The following is a 13,145-nucleotide window of genomic DNA, read 5'->3' as shown; positions in this document are numbered from 1 at the left end:
GAAGTTACAGCACTCAGCCTCAAGCAGTTTTGGCCAGAAAGGAAAACACAGCGACTAATCAGAAACTGCCTTAGTCATTTCACCTCTGCCATCGGCCAAAGCTGGAAGGAAAAAAAATGCAGCATATGGAATTTTAAAGCAATTTCATTTTTGGTAAACGCTGTCTGAGACATTTTGTTCACAGTTCTTTTTTGAGCAGATGGTGTCCCTTTGAGTGCTGGAAAATGCATGATGCTGACAGGCCCACCAAAGACCTCTGAGAAATTAAAAAATCACGGCTTAAAAAAAGGGCACAGCCTGGGGACAGCAAGTGTGTGCTGGAGCCCATCCGGTGCAGGACACAACAGAGGTGCAAGGAGGCACCAGCCATCAAGGGATGGTGTTACGTAGGCCCATGGCAATATTTGCTACAATCCCTTCTTCACAGGACACCAGTCCCACAGGAGGAGCAGCCCCTCTCCTGTGAACCTTGTCCTCCAGCACGCCTCTGCCAAGGGGTGTGTGAGTGAAAAGGGAGGTGGGGCATGTGGCCATGTTGCTTTTGAACTGCATCCCGCAATATGCATCAGTCGCCTCCCTCACAGTCACACTGTGTGTCCCAAAGCCCACTGCAATCTCATCTTGACCTGTGAAAAAAGTCTTTCCTCTCATGCCTCCACCAACACTACCTTGGCAAAGATGAATCGCCACAAGTACGTTCCCTCATCTTGTTTGGGGTTAAGCCTGGCCTTCCGGGGGGGTGGTGGGGAGCATGCCAGAGGCTGACAGTGATATTCCCTCCCTGCTCACTCCATGCCTTCAAAGACACAATTGCAATGATGCTGGTGCGCAGACCTGACAATGTTCCTGGGACACTGTGAGCAGTGCATGACTTCTCCTGCCCCGGTTCTCACTGGGTTTTTCTGCTGGGTGCCTGAGACACACTAGGGATCTGCCTGGCAATTCGCCTGGCCCAGAAAGGGGACTTGCTTCAACACAAGCAAATGTTCAAAGTTATTACACAGAGGTGAGGAAAACAGAAAAGAGAATTGCTTTGAGTTTGCTTTCTTTCCTAGGAAATATATGTCTTCTGAAAATAGATTTACCACCTGGTTTTCCTGTCCTGTCCCTTTCTGCTCCAAAGCCAGAGCAAGGCCTGGCAAGAAACATCACCCACCCAGAAACCAGAGCAGTGGGGGAAAGGGGCCAGGGATCGCTCAGTAGCAGCCATTGGGGCTGCTTCGTACCCTGATGCATGGGCTAAATACTGTGCCTAAGCAACTGTTTCTCAGTTTAAGTGTTAACCCTCATTTCGTTAGCCAGATCATCTCTCGTCAAAGCCATCTGTTCCTTTATCCAATGTTTTAAATATTGTGATAGACTTCATTCCTCCAAATGCCCCTCTGGTAAACAGATGCCATCTGAGCATGCGCACCCTTGGCTTGGCATTAACAGGTGTGCTCAGGATTTGCTGGAGAGGCAGTCAGCTGCAAAGTGCTCTTTATTGCCCTAAGAAATATCTTCAGATCCCACCCCTCCAAGATGAAGCGCTCCCTCTTCCTGGCTCGCCCACATGATCTCAACTGAGAAAAATTCTCCTGGATTTGGGACTGGAGCACCAAATTGAAGTGACCCACCCCATCTTGTTGCAAGAAAATGACACCATTTAAATAAATGGTAGGAACGGAAATGGAGAAAATGGATACAAAATGTCAAATTTTTTTCTTAAAAAAAGAATTAAATATATTACTGCTATGATGGCAAATATATGGGACAAACAGGACTTGCCTGCAAGACAGTTAGGGTCTGAACTCTGGGGAGGAAACCTTGAAGTGCCACTGTGTGCAGATGAGAGCTGCAGACTGATGTGCCCTGGCCCCAACAGGCGCGTGTTCTGGCCTGGCAGGAGGACAGTCCTATATGAAGCAGAGAAAACGCTGTTAAAAGACAATTTTTATTTTTTTTTTAAGGATAAAGAGATTTAGTAAAATAATTATTTCCTATTATTTTGCTATAAATGGTAATGGAATTATGTCAGCCAGGAAAATTTAGTAACCCCACTTAATATTGAGGTTAAGCATTACTGTGCAGAGGTGGTAGCACCGTTTCACCTACAGTTTTTATCAGTGCTGCTCACTGGAGTTTTTGTCCTGGACATCTTCCAAGGCCTGCAAAAGGGGATTTATTTTTTTTTTTCTTTTTCTTTTTTGGTCCTGCTTGCAGGCTTTGCTGCTCATCTGCTTCTCTTAAGCAGTGAATTTATCTACAGATGCAGCTGGTGTTGGGCAGGCCCCCACCTTTGCCTGATCTGGAGCCGTATCTTTGCTCCCTGCCCTTTTGGCTTTAACCCTGGCTTGGCAATGGCAGGTGCAGGAAGTGGGGGGGGCAGCGGCATAGCTCCTGGCGCAAGGCTGCAAACTCTTCACCTCCCTGGGACTTGCTATGGCTGTACCAAAGCCAGCAGGACAGAATGGCTATGGTGGCAGCCAGGGCACAGAGTGGCTGGACAGGCCTGCTGGGGTCAGCTGTCTGCAGATTCGCAAAACCAGGGTGGGAATTCCACTGTCATTTTCTCACAAAATCAGGGTTTAACTCTCCAGGAGCCGGGACAGCAGGAGATGGACTCAGTACACATGCTGCGCCCCATGCATGAGCAGTGATTTAAATAGCAAAAGCCTCCAAATCATCTGGTGGGCAGCTCTGCCCACACAGGGGCACCCCTGGCTCCTCCATTTGCTAGGTTTCAATGTGTTTTGGGTTTTTTTCCCCTATTTCCCCTAGTCCCCCTTGTCTAGAGGGCTGGCTGGTGTTGCTGGGTGTGGGCCCCTGGATGCCAGTGGTTTCAGTTCCCGGCTGGGTGCCACTGAGCCAGAGCCATTGCGGGAGCAATGTTAGCAAACATCTTTCCCACTGGTCTTTGCTTTCGGTTTTTCTTTTCATTCTTCTTTTAAAAGACTGTCTTAAGGGAAATTGTACCTTGATTTCCCAGAAACACCCCAGAAGGCGGTGAAAAGGAGCCCCATAACTCCCTGTGAGACCCTTTCTACATAAGGGTACAGCTACAGAACTGTTCAGGAGCAAAAATATCAAGGTAATACAAGTCCAGCTTGGCCATGCCTTTGAGGTCACAGCCTGGGAGCTGATACATCATCAACCATTAAAAATCCCTCCAGACTGAGAGCCCTCCCAGCTGCAAATACCCCAAACAGTGGCTGACCAGATTTCATAGGTCTGTCACCACATTTCTAGCCTGGCATGGACTCCCAGGCTCACGTGGACACAGGAGACCTTTCAGAAGACCTTTTTTTTCCTGGGAGCCTCCCACCCCAACAGCTCAATGCAATACCTGAAGTCAGGCTGCATTTCCCATTTGCTGGGCTTATTTCCAGAAAGCCATGTTCTGGCTGCCAATTTCTGGGCCTGAAAAATTATCAACACCAGCCAGAGGACAGCAGGCACCTTGCACTTGACAGTTGCAGAGGGAGATAGGGAGGCAGATGTCACCAGAGGTTACAAGGGATCAGCAGAGCCACTGGAGGCAGCGGGCAAAAATCCACTCCCAATGCCCCTAGCAGCCTCCTCTGCATCCCTGCACACCCCACCTCAGCAATTACCGACTTTCACAAGGTATTTTTAAACTGGCTCAAGGATATGGTGACCAGCCCAGGGCAGACCACGCACCCTTTTCCCACCCAGGCTCCTATATTACAGTGCTGCATCCAAGTGCCAAAGAGCTAAGTGAAGTTTTGGTGCTGCTGCAAAGGACCCTGGTGCAGCACCTGGCCCGATGGTGCAGAGCACGACTGCCACCAGCTTTCCTGAGCGCAGCAGTGGTGCTATGGGGCAGGAGATGGCACAGCAGATGTCTGCTCCACTGGGCTGCTTTTCAGGGACTGTGAACTCTGACACATTTCTTCAGGGCCAGCATTCGCCCTCTCACTGTAGCCCCTTTCTTGAGGTGTAACTCCAGCACCAGGAGTTTTTGTTCGTGCTTGCCTCCCACTCTGGGGGATTACCCAAACGCAGCCCAGCCCGTGCCCCCATCTGCAGCAGAGATGGGGTTAGATGGAGCCTGGAAGCTTTTCTGTTGTCAGCTATCACAACCTTGGCCTCATGCCACACCCTAACGGTCATGTTTGTATACAACCCTGACAGGGTTTCATCAATATTTGCATAGCTGAATACATGCTGTAAGTTATAGCTGAAATCCTCCTTCAGTGATTGTGCAAAGTCCCAGGGCAGGCATAACATTTCCTCGAGCCAACCACGACAGAAAGCAGGTGACCTGCTGAGGGGTTTCTGCTGTAGAAGGAGCACACAACTCCTGAGCCAACACTGCGTTTCCTAAGAGCCCCACCAGTTCTGGGAAAAAGGGTAAAAAAAAAAAATCCAGTCCCTGGTGCATGCCAAAGCTGAGAGCCTGGAAACAGCGCAACACTGCACGGGACAGTGTACAAATACTTCTTGTTCTCAGTCCTACGTGGTGTTATTCCAGATGGTCCGGCAGGCTGAGAACAAAGTTAGAGACAATAGAAGATCAGGCCCTGGCAGACTATCAGGTCTTAGAAAAGTTTGACAGTAACTGTATCCTTGGTTTAGCCCAGCTTACAGCCAGCCACTCACTGATTAGCAGTCCCTCAATGCTTTCACGCTGCTCAGAAAGCACTAGCAGGGTCCTTGACTACCACCAGATCAGTAGGAGATGTGCCAAAGTCCACAGAAATGAGTGCAGCTCATGCCTTGGTACTCACTTTACCAAGGCTCAACAATTCCCCCATGTCATGGCACGCAGCTGCGGGTGGATCCAGCAGCTGCCCTGGGAGATGGCTGAGGCCCTTCCTGCCTCCCAGACACCCTACATCTTCTTGAGGAAGGGGAGACTACACTAGAGAACACGGCCAAAATTATTTCCAAAACAAAACAAAAAAACCCAAGCAAAAATTCAAAACAAACACGCAAAAAAATTCAAAACAAACAAAAAAGGAAAAGTATGGAAGTTGTTTTACCAAAATTAAAGACGTTCTTTTCAGATATCTTGTTTTCCTGCAAAGGCTAATTGACATTTTTGATCAACTCCACCACATGGAAAGTTCATCTACAGAAATAGGAATTCAGGTAGTACAAGCTCCAAGACAAGACATTTGATGGAGGAGCTTTTCCTTTTCTGAATGATGTTTCTTTACTTTCAATTTTTCAAAACCATGGGTAACTTGCCAGTGGTTTCAAAATCTCAGATCCCTGAATCCCACTGGAACTGCTGTTGTCACTGAAGTCTTATACCCACAGGGGGACAAAAAAAAAAAAAAATTACTTTGTTATAATTTCAGGTAGCCAGAGAGGTTCAGAACAGCATGTACCTCTTTGCAGGGTATTCTTTTGCAATACTATTCTTCTTACACCATGTACTTGACAGGAATCAGCTTAAGGAATTCCAAGTAATAGCAGTATACAAAAGGAAAAACCAAAAAAAAAAGATCTAAAGTATGATAAAGATCAACAGGAAGATGTCTATCTAAGTGCCTGTAAAGTGCATTCACTGCAGTTCTCCAGCCAGGAAATTGCACAAACGAAATGATGGGAGCAACAGTAAGATTAAGCACCTGCACATCCTCCCAGCTTTGCTCCTACACTCAAACATCAAGCACAAACCCAGCGCTCACATCATTTTGAAGGCGGGTTCCCAATGATTTTTGCTGCTTTACAACTGCCTGTCGACTGTGCAAAGAAGGAAGCAACAGCGCTTTCTAACCAGCAGGTTGGAAACCTCACAGTCTCTGGGAGCCCATTTCCACCTGCTCCCCTGCAGGCACTGTAGGGGGTGGTGGAGAGAGGTCTCCTGCTTGGGTGCCTGTAATTCCTGTATCTGTCAACTGGCCCCGACTCTGGATGAATGCACATCAAGACATGACTTCTGGCACACCCATCTTCAGGCACATCTCAGCAGAAACTATAAGAACTTACAGCAAAATCTAAACAAAATACTTAAAATTTTTGGTCAAAGTGTCCTGCAAGTCACACTGGGCTGATATTTTGCTATTAAAGTGGGATTTTCACATGCAAGAACTTGCCACAGTCTCCCTTCAAACTTATGTCAGCTTGAATTTTCTTTTTCCCCTCTATCAGCTTGGCCACAGCCTGAAGTAATCAAATCTCTTTGTGCCCTTCCATTTGACAACACTCCTCTTCCACTGATGAGGTAACCTGAAATGCTGAGGGGGTGGGTATTTTGGAAACTAAGTGAATAGAGGGAAATGCCAAGCGAAACACTGCTGTAATTCTGACGTGTGATGCACAAAGCCCTTTGCTTTGGGAGGCGTTTCAAAATAAAACACAGCAGCCAGTCTAACTCATAACAGTTTATTGTAAATCACTCAAGAGTTTACACATCATTTATGGTAAAGTAACACTGTTAAAACACCTGCTGGATGAAATACAGAATAAAGACAACTCTTTTATATTATATGGCATCATTTAAAAAACAAGAAACAGAACAAAAAAGGAACTTTTTTTTCCCAGTTCTACATATTTTTTGAAAATATCTGGGCCTGAGTCTCAGTTACCTCAAGATCCCTGCCTTGCCCAGGGGACGAGCAACTGGGAAACAGGCACTCCCTCTCGGAAAGGCAAGGCAGTGACCTTCTTTATAAATGAAAATCATGCCCTCTATCTTCAAAAGTGCTCCAGTGGTGACAGTACAAAGCCTCTCTCCTCCACTGGCTAACATCTAACACAAAGGGCTATATGTCCCATTAATTCCACATGCTTTTTTTTTAATATATATATTTTTTTCTCTTTTTTCCCTTTTTTTTTTTAAACAAGGCAACTGTTAAAATTCAGAAGCTACATAACTCTCTTCATATTTTGCTCAGAAACCAATGGATGTTGCATGCAGCTGAAATATTAGTAGAGTCTCTGACTTAAAGGTCGGTTTTCTAAGACCTGCTAGTCAAAGGCAGAAAAAGAAATTAAGAGGCCTTTTGTGCAAAAGGAGCTAAAAATATGCATGCATCGATGGCCATGACTGATTAGAATACAACTTAGGTCTCCAAACATTGAAACCAAAGCTTTATTTGGCTTAAGACATGGTTGAGCTCTATACCTTTACAAATTACAATGTATATGCGACAACAAAGGAATCATCTCAACATAGCATCAGTTGGTATCTTGGCCTGTATAGAGACTAATCTTCATCACAAAAGCCCGCTCAGCAATAAATGGTTTTCATATTTAGCAAAGACAGCAGCACACTGGGCTGGCTAACAGGGCTAACAAAAAGAAGAAAGCAGGTTTTCAAACTAACATCTAGCTAGATTTAGGCTGATTGGACATCCTCTTTTTCATTGGTGTTGTTACTGTCCTCTCCTTTAATCTGTAGTTGAAACAGTACACTGGGCCCTGCCCCATCTCCTCCGAGAGATGTGTCTCAAAAGCATATTTGATTAATAGTAGAAACAAAAATCTCCCCTAACTGCACTTGGAAAGGATAGTTAGTTCCTTCAACCTGCCAATGTTTACCATGAACAAGCAAATTACAATGTATTTCAGACATGAACTACAGTGACTAAAATCAAATCTCTCTCCTTTTTAACTATATTATTAAATAATATATAACATTTTTTCACTTAATAGTCTGAAATTTGGACATAAGACAGCTAATAAGGAAAAAAAGCTGGGGCCAAATCTGTCCCTGGAGAATTAATTCAGCCCAACTGATCTGAAAAAACTAATTTTACCCAGAGGGAAATAAATCCACCACAGGCACGGGGATGCATGCACACCCACCCATGTCTATGACAGTGCTGGAACAGTGAAGCATTAGTCTTCAAGCACTGCCATCTCCAGTCCTTTCCTTGCGAGCCTGGATCATCTCCTTCGGAGCCTGCTTGCGGTCAGTGACCAACCCCAACCAAAACATGAAGTCAATGAACCAGGTGGTGGGGTTGAACTTCAGGCCCAGCTCACTGGCTGAGTAGTCGAATGGGAAAGTGTGGTGGTAGTTGTGGAAACCCTCACCTGAAAAACAGAAACGGAGTTTAAAGACCACATGGCCATCACGTTTATGAATTTAGGAACACGCTTGGGTGGGACATCCCAACGCCTGTTTCCTAAGTCCTGAATCCAGTGCAGGTTATGCCTCATCCCCGGCTATGGGAGACCTCTGGGGCAGACCTACAACGGACTCCATTTCAGTGCTTTGGGCTTTCCTCCCCAGTAGGAAGGGGCCTGTCCCACCCCTTATGGTCAGGGACGAAAACCATAAGTGCTTCAAGAGGACAGACGCACAACTGAGTAAAAAGCAGCGTCACTTACTTCTGCTGCACTGTCCCCAGCCGACTGCTGAGAAAAGAGGATTGCTACTGTGAACACGTCTCTGCCCAGAGACTACATAGCATAATTTCAGCATGGGCACCATCAGTAGAATGGGAGCCTTCCTCTAGGGTGCGCAAATTCCAGTCTCCTCTAAGCCCTGGCTCCAAGTGGTGTCCAGTTGCAGGTGCCCAAAGACCCGACCAAGGTGAAACAGGATAGCATGTCACTCTGAGTTTGCAAAGCTCTACCCAGGGCTACAGCACTTACCAATGGCTCCCAGAGTGACAAAGGTGTTCTGCCTGGGGTTGATATACTTGTCGTAAGGGCGGTTGCCGTACATGTGCGCGGCGCTGTTGACCAGCCAGGTGACATTGAGAGAGATGGTGTACCGCAGGATGGAGGCAAGGAAGTAGGCGTTCCACAGACTCTCGCCCCAGAGGTACCATGGCACAAAGGTAGGGATCACAAAGCACATCAGCACAACCGAACTCTTGTAATATCTGCAGGGAAAGAAAAGGACACCATTACCACGGTGGGAATGACAGCTGGGGTGAAGTGGGGTTGGATTTCTGGAGATGTAGCTCTGCCAGAAACCCCTGGCATAACCTGGGCTGGCCCCATAACTGGGGCAGCAGGGAACATTTCAGATGTCCACAGTCATAATTTTTCCAAGTGTAATTCAAAATGCCAAGAGAACCCAAAACCCCAAAGCAGCAGGTGACACTGGAGCTGAACAGCTGAGATCCAGTCCCAAGGCAAACCTCCCAAGTTCAGCACCTTTAAATCTGAGGAAGTGCAGAGCTGGCTGCACACCCTGTGCCTAGGGTCCAGCTCTGGGACTTGAAAAGCCCAGGGCTCAGTGTGGCATCGGCAGAGCTGTGTTGGAAACACGTTCACTGCTAAGAGCCGGCAAAGGCTTCCCGCATGCTCATATCAGAAGGGAACCTGCAGCACAGGGCAGGAGCAGCTCCTTTCTGTATCACTGCTGCTGCGTAAGCTCCAACAGCAATGGCAGACCCAAAGCAGCTGCTGAGAGACCACAGACACCCTGCCAAGGGTGAGGAGAAAGATGTATCTTGGCCTGGGGACCAGGATTACTGCTGGTCTCTCGGCCCACTGGCTGGCACAAGCCCTGCCACTCCTCCATATATTGAACAAAATCAGTGTGCAGTGCAAAATGGGGAGGGAGGAAGCTGAACAGTCTGAGAACAAACAGGAAAGCTTTATAGTACAGCTAAAGCCACATGCCCAGGCAAGGGCAGGGAAGAGAGAGCGTAGGATGCAAGGAGCACAGAGGTGAAGAGTAGAGATCATAGCAGGAGAAACAAAGAGAAAAATCATTCTAGGGGAATTACCAAGGCAAGTGGAGAAAGTGAGCAGCTCAGCAAGAAGTGGGGAGGCAAAGCCAAAAGCGAGATAGGAAATAAATTATTCTAAATGGAGAACAGGCTAATGGTGCTCAGAAGTGGTAAGCAGCAAGACAGTGCAGCTTGGGAGCCACCTACAGTGTGTCCCCAGCTCGAGAGGAACAAGGTCTCGTTTTCCCCGCCGAGCCCTTCCACCTCCCTGGAGCCCAGATTTGCTACAGCCCACAGTGATCTGGGGGTATCATCATCAAAGTGAGCTGCCACATAAAACTGGAGCAGTAGGCTGAGGTGACAGGATTTTGAAGGGTGCTCAAAGAAAAGAAGCGCAAAGACCCATCTTATTTGTGCCCATATGACAGGTTTAAAATAGACCCCTGCTCTTCTTGAGTTTTCTGGAAGGGATGAGGAAAAACAGAGTTTGGAATTATTAAACAGTGATTAAAACTTTCCATTTGCTGAAGGTTTTTCAGGTAGGAAGAACTGTCAATTTTGTTTGACAAAAACAACCAAACAAACAATTTTCAATTAAAATCCACAAAGGATTGGAAAAATGTTAGTATTAGCAGTATTTTTGGCAGGAAGAAAGTTTCTGTGAACATAGTTCTCATCCATAAGTTAGTTTTGATTGTGTATGAAACAAATTAACCTCTTGCCCTGCAAGTTCTTTGTTTGATATATTTTGCTGTTGTTTGGAGGTTGTACCTTACATGCTGGGCTCCAGAAGGAGATCTGCAGCTCTCCAGCAACACCAGCCATGGTGAAAAAAAAGCACCTCCTCAGCTCTCTCACAGAACTCTATCTTCACTTACCTGAGCCAAGGCTCTCCAAAGGAAACAGTCCCCATTCTTCACTCCACCAAAGACAACAGATAATTTCCCACTCATCTGACTGACTTCTGAACCAGGCTGTTGATAAGGTTTGCCAACCTCATCAATTCAAGGCTAGGATTTAAGTAGAGCTGGAGGAGAAAAATATTTTCCAGTCCAGAAAACTCCTTCAAAGTTCAAAGCCTCTCCCACTCCAGGAAAATAAAATAAAATATGAAACAGCTTATCAGGCACCTATTAAAACCATTCTGTGAGATGCAAGAAGCCCAGACTGAAGTCTTTGATGAAGACATGAGATCTCACATCTGAACAAGCACCTGACTACATTTTTTCTGTCTCTCTTTGACTGAAACATTCACCCTGGAATGAGAAACATCCTTTCCTGGAGTTCAGGGGAACCAATGCCTCAATACATGCTTGGGGAACAGCACTGCTGTCACCACATTACAACTTTGTCATGAAGACACTTCACCTGTGAGCCTCTCTTTCACAATGCATGCAGGATTATTGCTCCATTATTCACAGAGGGTAATTTTTGCTGTCAGTCATGCCTGGAGTAGTACTATGATTTCAGCTGAAGTGATGTGGTTTTAAACTGATTGAGTGGTACCTCATCCACAGCTTATCAGCACCACTAAATTCAGCAAAGCTAACAATCTGGCCTTAAAACAAAGTGTGACAAAGAAGGGTTTATTATGGTTCTTATTGATCTGACCTGCCAGGTTTTCCATGCTGTCAAAAAAACCAACACTTCAATCATAAGAAAGGAGAAACCTGAATTTTTCTTCCCAGATAAGGGAAGGTAAACTCCAAAGTCTTAAATTCAAATCCAGAGCAGAGACATTTACTAAGACATAATTTCCCTCCAGAAAACATACTTCTTCACTATACAACATTTGCAGTATAACCAAAACAGTAGAGCCTGCTTCTCGTGGGATGCTGTTGTCTTGGAAAAGGTAATAACACAACCAAAAGGAGGTGCAGCAAACTCTGCAAACAGGCACTGCCAACTGAGGACCCATTAAAAGCAACAATACATGGAGGGCAGTGAATTCCTCACTCCTGGAGCTCTTCTGCTGCAGGGGTAATTCTGCTAGTCCACAGATTTCTCTAATGCAAAAAAGAAACTGATTTCTGGACTCAACTGACTGCTCCCCTCACCCATAAAATACTCAGAAATGAGCTTATGTCATTTGCTGAAGTACCTGGACCAAATGCTTGCAGGCAGAGGCAGTCGTGTTGTGCCTAAAATACAGGTACACACATAGAGGACAAAGCATATTGCTCAATTCCCACCTCTTGCAGAGTGCGTGGCGAACTGAACTAGGTCTGTGCTAATTCTCAAGGTAGATAATTAATCCTGTGAAGAATAACAGTTTTGGGAGAGGAAGCACTTGGCCTGTGCTGGCTTACAGGTGCCAAACATGAGTTTGCAAAGTGAAATGTGCACTTCTGCATTAAGGCCATTAGTGATTACAGCATTTGCTCCAATGATCGAAGAAGGCCAAGATCCCAGCAACTTCTGCTGTGGCTGTTTTCACAGCCAGCCCTGGCTTTTTGGAAAAGCAGACGGACAAGGACAGAGCTCACTGCTTGTGCAGCAGAGCCTGCAAGAACAGTGTCCTGGTTTTGGCAGGGATAGAGTTTATTTTCTTCCCAGCAGCTGGTATAGTGCTGTGTTTTGGATTTAGCATGAGAATAATGTTGATAACACACCAATGTTTTTAATTGTTGCCAAGCAGTCAAGGATTTTTCAGCTTCTTATACTGCCCTGCCAACGAGAAGGTGGGGAGCGTCCAAGAAACTAGGAAGGGACACAGCCAGAACTGCTCACTCAAACTGGCCAAAGGGATATTCCATACCATATGACGTCATGTGCCATATATAACGGGGGGTGGGCTGGGAGGTGGGTCAGCTTGGGGTCTTGTGGAGCATCGACTTCAGGTGGTGAGAAATTTGTGCTGTTCATCACTTGCTTTGTATTATTATTATCACCACTATCATCATCATCTTCCTTTTTTTGGTCCTATTAAATTGTCTTTATCTCAACCTACAGGGTTTTTTTACCTTTTCCATTTTCAATTCTCTGCCCCACCTCACTGGGAGCGGGGAGTGAGTGAACGGCTGTGTGGTTGTTTTAGCTGCCAGATGGATTAAACCACAACAGACAATCAGCGTCAGCCACATGGCAAAAGTGGGGACCAGAGAGATGACAGCCCTAATGCCTGCAATCACGGTGGCAGGGATATCTTGAGGGAGAAAAGGGAAAGATAAAAATAAGGAATGAGCCACAACTAGACTACCAGGCAGAAGGACTTCTCCACCCTGCCTCACACGAAGGCCCAGAGCTCCCACTTACTTTCTTTGGAACCTGACGACTGGATCATCCAGCAGGTCACTGAAATCCAGTTTCCTCCCCTTCTCTATGACGTCCCGGTGCTTGCGCACGAACAGCCAGCCAATGTGGGAGAAAAAGAAGCCGCGGCGGGCATTGTGCGGGTCTGCATCCGTCTCCGAGTACTTGTGGTGCACGCGGTGGTCTCTGCTCCACTCGTAGATGTCGTTCTGCACAGAAAGTATGGCAAGGTGAAAGGAGAGAGGTCGGGTGCTGCTCCAGTAGTACCACCTCCTTCTCCACACATTAACAGCAACAACCCCTATC

At 46.4% G+C, this 13,145-nt stretch overlaps 1 protein-coding gene across 1 annotated transcript in view; it reads right to left on the bottom strand.

Annotated features, from left to right (window-relative positions):
- Positions 1–6,322: 6,322 nt before the first annotated feature.
- The window catches only part of SCD5 (stearoyl-CoA desaturase 5), a 43,252-nt gene continuing 36,429 nt past the window's right edge, over positions 6,323–13,145 (bottom strand). Inside the window, exons 3-5 of the mRNA XM_075751389.1 lie at positions 12,843–13,048; positions 8,557–8,789; positions 6,323–7,992 (exon numbers count right to left, since the gene is read on the bottom strand). Of these exons, the coding sequence (XP_075607504.1) occupies positions 7,802–7,992; positions 8,557–8,789; positions 12,843–13,048 (630 nt within the window). The 3' untranslated portion in view covers positions 6,323–7,801. The remainder of the gene's footprint in view (positions 7,993–8,556; positions 8,790–12,842; positions 13,049–13,145) is intronic.

This window comes from Balearica regulorum, chromosome 4, assembly GCF_011004875.1.
Source record: "Balearica regulorum gibbericeps isolate bBalReg1 chromosome 4, bBalReg1.pri, whole genome shotgun sequence".
NCBI classification, from domain to species: domain Eukaryota; kingdom Metazoa; phylum Chordata; class Aves; order Gruiformes; family Gruidae; genus Balearica; species Balearica regulorum.
The sequence above is the reverse complement of the archived record's forward strand: the minus strand, read 5'-3'. Positions and strand labels throughout refer to the sequence as shown.